A 10,131-nucleotide genomic window follows, 5' to 3' on the forward strand; every position below is an offset into this window, starting at 1 on the left:
ATGGCCAAAAAACAAAAACAAACAAACAGAAAAAGAAAAAAGTGTAGGGACTTCCCTGGTGGTGCAGTGGTTAAGAATCTGCCTGCCAATGCAGGGAACATGGGTTCGAGCCCTGGTCTGGGAAGATCCCACATGCTGCGGAGCAACTAAGCCCGCGACCCACAGCTACTGAAACCCGCGCGCCTAGAGCCGGTGCTCCGCAACAAGAGAAGCCGCCGCAGTGAGAAGCCCGTGCACCACAACGAAGACTAGTCCTTGCTCGCCCCAACTAGAGATAGCCCGCCTGCAGCAACAAGGAACCAATACAGCCAAAAATAAATAAATAAAAATTTAAAAAAGATAAGAGCGTAAATTATATATTTTTCCTACAATTTAAAATAAATAAATACATATGTACATACATAAACACATAATAAATCAATGAAATTCTTGATGCCCTGCTTGCCCTGGAGGTCAGCTCCTTCTTACAGGACATGACTCCTCCCATCTCCTGGGGTCTGACCACCCCGCTCAGTGCTGTATGAACATAAGATCAGATACTGTGTCCTGCAGTCTCTCCAATCCCTTCTTCCTGCTTCACTGCCCAATGCAGCCATCCTCAAGGTTCTTGGCTTTCAAAAACAATTGTGAAAAAACTCTATTCCCTGGGACATTTTTCAGTGACATCTAAAATTACAGCATTTTGATCATTATAAAATGTAAAATTTTAATGGCAATGCATCTCTTCATTAGATGGATTAAGAGGGATTTTCCTATTTTTCTAGTAGACAAATGTCCTTGTTGCTGGAATGAGGTTGAGTATTAATTCTACTCTTATTTTTCCTTTTCATTAATAGTGCTGAGACTCTGTAAGTTTCCTGGGGCTGGTGTAACGAATGACTACAAACTCGGTGGCTTAAAACAACAGAAATTTATTCTCCTCCAGTTCCGGAGGCCAGAAATTAAACATCAGTATCACTGGGCTGAAATCAAGGTGTCAGCTGGGCCACACTTGTTCTGCAGGCTCCGTTCCTTGCCTCTTCCAGCTTCTGGAAAGTGTTCCTTGGCTTGTGGCCACATCACTCCAATCTGCAAGGCCAACATTTTCAGATCTCTCTCTGCTCTGCCTTTATAGTGCCTTCTCCTGTTTGTGTCAAGTCTTCCTTTGCCTTCCTTTTATAAGGACACATGTGGTTGCATTTAGAGCCCCCCTCGATATTCCAGGATAATCCCTCCATTTTAATCCTTAATTTGGGACTTCCCTGGAGGTCCAGTGGATAGGACCCAGCGCTTTCACTGTCGTGGGCCCAGGTTCAATCCCTGGTCTGGGAGCTAAGATCCCGCAAGCCTCAGGGTGTGGGAAAAAAAATCCTTAATTTGATAACATCTGCAAAGACCCCTTTCCAAATAAGGTAACATTCATGGATTCCAGAGATTAGGACATGGATATCTTTGCGGGGAGCCATTTTCAGCCTACCACAGAAAATGTGTTCATTGAACAAGTATTTATTGAACACCTACTGTGTGCCAGGCATTTGTCTAGGCACTGAGGATACAGCTATGAACAGAACAGAGATCGATAGCCTCCTGGAGCTGACGTCCTAAGGCTGTACTCACTGTCTAAAAATGGTAGCTACAGGCCCTGAGTGGCTATTGAGCGCTTGAGATGTGCTGCAGTGTAAAACACACTGGAATTTGAAGATTTAGGATACACACGAAAAGAATGTTAAATATCTCAATAATTCAAAAATATTGATTACATGTTGAAGTGATATAATGGGTTAAATCGGATATGTTATTAAAGTTAAATTCACTTGTTTCTTTTTATTTTTAAATGTAGCTATGAGAGTATTTAGAATTACATGTATAGCTTGTATTCTATTTCTATTGGACAGCACTGTCCTAAGGGGAGGGAGAAGATTATGGACAATTAACACAGTAAATAAGTATATTATATGGAATGATTGGAAGTGAAAGCTTCTATGGAAAAAAAAAAAAAGATCAGGGTAGGGGAGTGTTTCCTATGGCTGCTGTAACAAATTACCACAAACTTAGTGGCTTAAAAAAACACCCATTTATTACCTGTTGCAGTTCTAAAGGTCAGATGTCCAAAATATGTCTTAGGGTCTAAAATCAAAGGCTGAACTTGAGTGGACCTAGAGATTATCATATTAAGTGAAGTAAGTCAGACAGAGAAAGACAAATGTCATATGGTATCACTTATATGTGGAATCCCTTCCCCCCAAAAAGATACAAATGAACTTATTTACAAAACAGAAACAGACTCACAGACATAGAAAACAAACTAATGGTTACCAAAAGGGATAGCAGAGGTAGGGAGGGAGGGAGAGATAAATTAGGAGTTCGGGATTAATATATACACACTACTATACATAAAATAGGTAAACAACAAGGACCTACTGTATAGCACAGGGAACTATACTCAATATTTTGTAATAACCTATAATGGAAAGGAATCTGAAAAATAATATATATATATACATAACTGAATCACTTTGCTGTACACTTGAAACTAACACAACATTGTAAATTAACTATACTTTAATAAAAAAAAACAAAATCGAAAGCTGAGTTCCTTTTGGAGGTTCCAGGGGGAAATCCATTCCTTGTCTTTTTCAGCTTCTAGAGGATGCCTACATTGTTTGGCTCCTGGACACATCACTCCGACCTCTGCTTGCATCATCACATCTCTTCCTCTGACTCTGACCCCACTGCCTCCCTCTAATAAGGACCCTGGGGATTACATCGGGCCCACCTGAATCCAGGGTAATCTTCCCATCACAAGACCCTTAATTTTTTTTTTTTTTGGCTGCACCCCACGGTATGCGGAACTTCCCCCACCAGGGATCGAACCCGCAGCCCCCACAGTGGAAGCGCGGAGTCTTAACCCCTGGACCACCAGAGAAGTCCAAGATCCTTATTTTAATCACATCTGTAAAGTCCCTTTTACCACTTAAGGTAACATATTCACAGAGTATGGAGATTAGGGGGTGAACATCTTGGGGGGGCATTATTCTGTTTACCACAGAGAGGGTCAAGGCAGAGAAGCTGTGGTTTTAGACAGGGGTGTCTGGAAGAGAGCCTCACTGAGAAGGTGACATCTGCCTAAAGACCTGAAGGAAGGGAGGGAAGGAGCAGTGTGGATATCCGGGAATGGCATTCCAGGAAGCAGGGATAGCCAATGCAAAGGCTCAGAGGTCTTCCCTCAGACCCGTTTCCTTTTCCTGGGAGCCCCTCCTTCTTGCTGCCTCTAGTCTAAACTACAGGGATCAGAAGTTGGTGCTGCCCTAGGTGCCTCCCGAATCCTCTTGCGGAGCAGAAGGGTTTGAGACTCTAATCATCACTGGCCTCTTGCACAATCTCTATTGTCCATGGTTCCTCAAAGGGCAGCTTGGCCTGTGGGGAGAGGCAGGAGCCTGTGTCAGAAAGGCAACAGATCCAGCCCTCCCCTCCACCCGCAGTCCAGAGGGGCGATCACCTGGGCTTCGGTGGGCCTCTGTCTATGCAGCGTCCGCCTGCGGTGCCACTGGCGCAGGGAGGCCCGGGCCTCAGAGCTGAGCCCCTGGGGCGCGCGGCCCGTGTCGGGCTGGTAGTGGGCAATGTGGTACAGGGCCCCAAACCACGTGGTCAGGTAGTACCCGGCTAGGGGCAAGAAGGGGAGGTCAGCGCAGCCCCCTCAGGTTCCCTGGCCGCCTGCAGGCTCCCTGCAGGTTGACCACCTTCCCTCCCGCTGCAGGCGGGCGGCCTAGGGCGCTCCCTCTTGGGTCCCGGCGTTCTGGGGCTGGGGCGTCACCCTCTCCCCGTAGCTCGTCCGGATCCAAGAGCTCCATGAGAAACTCCACGTCGAGCTGAGTCTCCCCAATGTCCGGACTCCAGATTAGTTCCTCTGTTAGCGCTGGCAGGAAGGCGTCGGCCCCCAGGGGCTCTAGGGGAGCCGGAGGACAGGCTCTGGGGTGGACGGGGCGTGCAGGCACCTTCCATCCGATCCCCAGGACCGCAAGTGCTGGCTGCCCTTCCACTTTGCCGGGCATGCAAACGCCCGTTACTAGATTCCCGCGGCCCGCGTAGACGCCTCCTGCTAGAGCATGCCATCTTCCCCTCGACGTGTGCACGGGAGCCTCCTACCTGGCTCCCGTAACCCTCAAGCCACTCCACATTCAAGACTCCTCCTTTACCTTGGTTTTCGTCCCGAGCCAGGCCCTCGTAGACGTCACTGCACACCGCCAGCAGGAGCGACACCTTGCGGCGTGGGGCGCAGGCTGAGTGGAGGCGCGCCAGGCGCGCGTGGATGCGGCTTCGCAGGGCGGGGACGGGGCCCCGCCTCTCATGCCCCGCCCCCTGAGCTCCCGGAGGCCCCGCCTCCGCCCGCAGGGCTATCTGTCGCCGCCGCAGTTGCCGCAGAGCTGGGGCGCGGAGCGTGCGGAGTCGAGTCCACAGGGCCGGCTTCAGAGGCGCCAGCACCGCCCGGCACAGGGCCGCCTCCACCGCGGGGCCTGCAGGGGTTGAGATGGGTGAAGGAAGGGTCGCCAGGCTGACCCACGCCTACCCTCTCTCTCCAGCGACCCACCCTCGCCAACCGCAACACCTTCCTAGCCTGTGGCCACCCACTTGTGTAGACTTAGGTGTGAGCACGTGTGGAAGAAGGAGCCTGGGTGTGAACGAGCGCGTGGGAGAGTATGGCTGTCACACGTGTGTGAGATGGAGCAGTGGTGAACAGAATAGGTATTACTACATGTAGGAAAGGACGTGTGAGTGGAAAAGGAAACAGGTGTGCACACAGATGGAGAGAAGGAAGTTGGGTGTGAACACCTATGTAGGGCCAAGAGATGGCAAACGTGAACCTGTGCGGGTTGGGAGAGTGGCCCTAAGGTCCCTCTCAGCCCTCCTCATTACCTAGATCCTCGTCCTTCTGGGGGGCCCCGGGAGCCCTGCTCTCAAAGACAGCCCTGACATCGGGGTCCTTTGCTAAGTGATCTTGGAGGTCAGCAAGGAGGTGCCGCATATCCTGAAGCAGCTCTGTGGCCGGGTCCCCAGGCCTGTGGGGACCTTCAGCCTCTGAGGTGAGGCGCACCCGAAAGCCCCGGAACTGCCTGGCCACGTAGCTGCTCCGGGCCCTGGCTAGAGCCCGGATGTGACGCGTGAGCGCATCCTCAGCTCCCTCTTCTTCATCTTTGTAGTCATCCTCCTTCTTCTCTTCCACCAGGCTGGCCAGAGCTGGCCTAGGATGGTGTACTTCTGGGCTGAGCGGGCCTTCCACCCAGGAGACCTGGTGAGGGGCTGGGGTCCTGGGGGCTGATGGGGAGAGAGGGTTGAGTTCCACAAAACAGTGGCGGCAGCTCCTTCATCCCTCAGGGGCCCGGGGCCCTGCTCATCTAACCTGGACCATGTCTCTCGGCAGTCTCTGGAGTTGTCTCTGGGGGCGTCTGCTCCATCTCCCACCCTCTGTGGGTCTCCAGGTAGAGCTTGTTCACCACAAAGAACACCCTCCCTGAGGTGTTGAGTTGGATGCTGCCAATCTGCAGAGGATCTGGGGGCCAGCAGAAGTGAGGTGTCCCAGGTGTCCAAGGGGCCAGCCTTAGTGTCCAGCTTCGTTACTGGAAGAACTGAGGCTTGGTCCCTGGCACCTCCTCATTTGGGCCCAGGAGTTGAGCACCCCCCCCACCTTTCTCAAACCCCAGCCTTATCTTCCCTCGAACCCTGTAGTTTGGTCCCTCAAGTACCATCCTCCTGGACTAAGGAGGTGGAAAGGTGGCCTCTTCCTCCATTAGAGAATCATGCCTCACCTGTGTTTTGGTCTCCAGGCCCTAGAGTGGGAGGGGGCAAGAGCAGTGTTCTGGGCAAAACATCCCTGAGAAAAAATGAGGAGTCACAGTATGGGTGAGGTATCATAGGGAAGGATCCCCCTTAGCCCTTTTGAAAGGTGACCTGTACCTGCTGGCTGATAGGAAGGCCAGGAGATGGGGCAGGTCTGACATGCAGAGGTTAGAGGACTCCAGAGACACACCTGCGGGGAGAGGGCAAGGAGGAACAAGTTAGAAAACTCGAGGGGTAGCAGCCTTCTTTTCCCTGGGACTCTCTCTTCCCCAGTCCTGCAGGTCCCCCAAGAACCTTCAGAACAAGGAAATTTCTACCCTTGCAGTCCCTATCTTTTCCTGTGACTTTAGGCTTGCATTCCACTTATGCCACCAAATAGGATTCATTCATTAGACAAATATTTATTGAGCACCTATTCATTTTCAGGCACTAGGGATACAGTTGTCAAAAGGCAGATACATTCTCTGTCTTCCTGTAGTTTACCTTTTAGTGGAGGGAGACAAAAATGAATGAGTAAACAAATAAAGATAAGTGTATAATGTATTGAGTGCTATGAATGAAATGGAGTGATTGAAAGTGACCAGGGCTCTCATTAGCTGTGGTGGTCAAGGAAGATTACATTTCTACAGAGGCCTAAACGATGGAGACTAAACTAACCATTCAAGGAAGGGCATTCATGCAGGAAAAACAAATACAAAGGCCCTGAAGTTGGGACACATTTAGCATGCTCAAGAAACAGAGAAAACAGTGTGTCTAGAGTAGAGAGAATGAAGGGCTGTAGATGGAGAGGTGGGCAGGAGCTAATCATTCATCACCTTATAGGCCATGATGGGCTGTAAGGAGTTTAATGTTTATCTAAAGATGTTGCATGTCCTTTGCAGGGTTTAGGGCAGGAATGTATAACATCTGATTGATGTTTGAAAATATCACTCTGGCTGCCGTGTTCAGAATGGAAGAAAAGGGTGGGAGCAGGAAGACCAGAGAGGAGGCTACTGATATTGTCTGGGCAAGAGGTGATGGTGGCTAGGATTAGGGTGATGGAGGTAGAGAGCATTGGGGAGATTCAGGAGATATTTTAGAATTAAAACTGACCAATCTTGGTGATAAATTTGCTGTGGACTGCAAACTTGGGGGTATAGGCTCCTCACCTCCAGGAAGCTTCAGTATCTGGTAGGTGTTGATTTCCCCTGGTGAAGGTCCTGTCCTCAACACAAGGACCTGTCTGGGATCATGTCCTATGACCAGGAAACTCTGGGGGAATGGAGGCAAAGTTCAGCTTGAAGAGGATTTGTGCCTGCCTAGCATCCATTGCCCTTATTTTGGGTTCCACACCTCAAATTTCCTTTAGAAAACTCTCTACTCCACTCTCTACTCTAGGTCCTGTGGGTGACTAACTCTCCGTCAAGCCCTAGGGGTGGGTCCATGACCTGACCTAGCCAATAGGATTGACAGTGTTCTCTGACCACTGTGATTGGTTCAGAGATGGGCACGTGCACCAAGCTCAGCCAATGGAAATCTTCCACAGGATTTTTGCTGGAGCCCTTTGGAAAGAGGCCTCTTTTTACACTGAGGTTGCTAAGCTGGCGAGATGTGGCCCTGAGCTGGGGCCAGCCATCTCTCTAACTACAAAGAGAAAGCCTCCCTGAGGAGGAAACCGTGGTATACCTGTTTGTTGCTTTATCCAGATCTATTCCCTATTCCTTGCAGAACTCCAGCTTTATTCAGGGCATTAATAGGCCCAGCCATAGAAGATGGATAATGATTGATGTAGGCAGTGGTTCTCACCTCTGTATAACTCCCAGGTGAGCTTTTAAAAATGTTGCTACCTGGGCCTTATCCGTATATTCTGAATCAATTGTGAAGGCTTTTGTTTTTCCTAGTAAAAGAAAACAATGCAACTGGTGCCTCCTTTCTTCCTTCCTCCTGCCTGGAAGGCACACATGTGCTTGGGTCTGGGGCAGCCACTGCATGACCATGAGGGAAGTCCAGGAGAATTGCAGAGAAGATGGCCTTGATGTCACCTGAGGAGCAGAACTGGAGCCTGCAGCTACCTTTCTGGTTATGTTAGAAAGATAAATGCCTATTTATCTAAGCTATTATAGAACAAGTGTTTACTTGCATCCCCAAATATTTAGAATTCCCTGCAGTTTAAAGCAAAGCCAAGGGAATTCCCTGGCGGTCCAGTGGTTAGGATTCTGCGCTTTCACTGCTGAGGGCCCAGGTTCAACGCCTGGCCAGGGAACTAAGACCCTACAAGCCTTGTGGCAAAACAAAAACAAACAAAAAAAAGGGAAAAACAGAAAAACAAAGCCAAGAAGTGGAATGAAGAGAAATGTATACATTGTCTGATGTTCAGGATCCAGACATTCCTGAAATTACTTTTACTTCTGGGCTTTTCAGTCACTTGAATCAATAAGTAGCCTTTCAGTTTGCCTGGTCTGTGTTGTCACTAGCAACCAGCAGGGTCTGAACTGATTCAGAGTGTCATGGGGAGGGTCAGAGAGGGTCCCCGGCTGTGAGCACTTACCCCTGGCGGCCACAGCTCCAGAAGGGCTTTTGCATCCTGGGCATCCAGCTCTGGGATCTGCCACACCCCCCATGTCCTCTGAAGGCGAAGGAGTGGCTCTGGGGTCCCAAGGACTCTTAAGGGGGTCTCACCTGCTCCATTCGCCTGTGATGGGATTAGTCTGGGACATGCAGGGACCAGGAGACCAGGGGACAGAGGAAGGCAGTTGGACACTGAGATGGGGTCAAAGGTACAGGAAGGGGAAGCCCAGGGGCAATGGGTCAGAGATGGGGTTCTGGGTCCTGTGGCGGGTGGGAACTGGATGGAAGGGGCTTCTGAATCCAGGGGCAGGAGTTGGAGACAGCCCCAGCAGCCCTCACCTCTCCCCATCGGTGGGGCCTGCTGAGGCCTTGTCCTCTGGCCGTACCATCATCCTCAGGTTGCAGAAGGCCAGTGAGCCATGGTCTGGCCTCTGGCAGGGAGGAAGATAAGTCTATTTACAACCCGCATGGCAGAGACCTTGACCAATCAGAATGGACTTGAGACCCGTTGCTGTGCCAGGTATTAATTCTTTATTTGCTGGATGGTGGGGAGATCTGGGGATCCCAGGAGTCTTGAGTCTTGACGTAGTGGGGGAGGAAGGTGACTCAAACTGATAGCTATTTACCAAGCGGTAGGGTAATATTTCAGATTATAACATCCGGTGCAGCCTTATGAATGTGGACCAGCTAACTAACAACCTTGTCAAAATACAGTGCCCGGAAAGGGGCTCTGCCCACAGCAGGCACTCTGTAACGGTGACAAATGTTATACCACATTTCCTCTCCCTCCCTTCCCAGACCACAGAGGAGCCCTCAGATATTTTCTCCCAACGTTTTATTATGAGAGATTTAAAACATTCAGAAAAGCTGAAATAATTTTACAGGGAACATCCACATACCCGCTACCTAGATTTTACTATTATTCTTTTTGCTTTATCACACATCTGTCCCTCTATCCATCGGACCCCAACCCTTCTAACCAGGTAGAGAGTCCTACAGTGGGTTATCAGTTAAGGTGGGCATTCTAAAATATTTTCCCTGCAGCAGTCCCAGGAGTAGGAGTCCTAGGTCCATCCATGCATCCATCCATCCATCCGTGCACCCATACATCCAACAAATATTTATTGAGTACAGGCCCAGAGTAGGGTAAAAGGGTGCCTGAGGAAAAGGGTGATGGGCAGAATAGGCCCCTGCTCCCAGGGGCTTCCATTCTTCTTGGGGTGGGTACAGGGGATGGAAAATAAACAGCTAAACAAATCAATCAGCCCACCGACCAGAAGCCCAGGGTATTAGGAAGTGGGGGACAGAGAGCAGGTGCCCTGGCCAGGGGAGAGCAGTCAGGAGGGGTGGGGGGAGGGAGACAGATGCTTGCCTGGGTCCCATGAGAAGGGGAGAAGGAGATGGGTGGTGCTGGGCAGGATGGGACGGCGGCAGCTGCCTGATACCTCAGGGAGGCAGTGGGTCAGTGGGGGGGTGATGATGCCAGCTGCTCAGTCCCTGGGGACCCCTACCTGTTCTCCGAGGGGAGGCCTGGAGTAGCAGGAAGTGAAAGTGTTCCTCGCAGAGAGAGGAAGCTGAGTGGGCAGGGGGAAGAGGCGGGGCTGGGGGTATTTGAAATCGACCCTCCTCCCTCTTTCCGGGGGCTCAGGCCTTAGGTGACCGGGCTCTGGAGGAAGGGACCCTGGCAGTCTGGGAGTCCAGGGGTAAGAACCATGAGGCTCCCACGGCCCCAGGAGTCCCCTCTCGGCACCCTTCGGCACCCTGCACCCT

The 10,131-nt window shown here is 50.7% G+C and overlaps 1 protein-coding gene across 5 annotated transcripts; it reads right to left on the bottom strand.

Annotated features, from left to right (window-relative positions):
* Window positions 1-891: 891 nt before the first annotated feature.
* On the bottom strand, window positions 892-10,103 carry RINL (Ras and Rab interactor like). Of its 5 annotated transcripts, XM_004271385.4 has the most exons (14): window positions 9,873-10,103; window positions 8,701-8,792; window positions 8,342-8,501; window positions 6,963-7,065; window positions 5,932-6,004; window positions 5,784-5,848; window positions 5,378-5,527; window positions 4,894-5,292; window positions 4,176-4,493; window positions 3,794-3,925; window positions 3,479-3,642; window positions 3,349-3,396; window positions 2,062-2,135; window positions 892-1,068 (listed from the first exon to the last, which is right to left on the bottom strand). In XM_004271385.4, exons 2-13 carry the CDS (start codon window positions 8,751-8,753, stop codon window positions 2,100-2,102), a joined length of 1,701 nt encoding a protein of 566 aa, XP_004271433.4. In that variant the 5' UTR covers window positions 8,754-8,792; window positions 9,873-10,103; the 3' UTR covers window positions 892-1,068; window positions 2,062-2,099. The 5 variants fall into 5 exon arrangements, with proteins under 5 accessions (XP_004271433.4, XP_012388946.3, XP_033286896.2 ...); XM_012533492.3 differs by lacking the exons at window positions 8,701-8,792; window positions 9,873-10,103 and adding an exon at window positions 7,600-7,869 and having other exon boundaries at window positions 8,342-8,473; XM_033431005.2 differs by having other exon boundaries at window positions 8,342-10,103.
* Between the last annotated feature and the right edge of the window lie 28 nt (window positions 10,104-10,131).

The sequence above is a fragment of the Orcinus orca genome, chromosome 20 (genome assembly GCF_937001465.1).
Source record: "Orcinus orca chromosome 20, mOrcOrc1.1, whole genome shotgun sequence".
NCBI lineage: Eukaryota > Metazoa > Chordata > Mammalia > Artiodactyla > Delphinidae > Orcinus > Orcinus orca.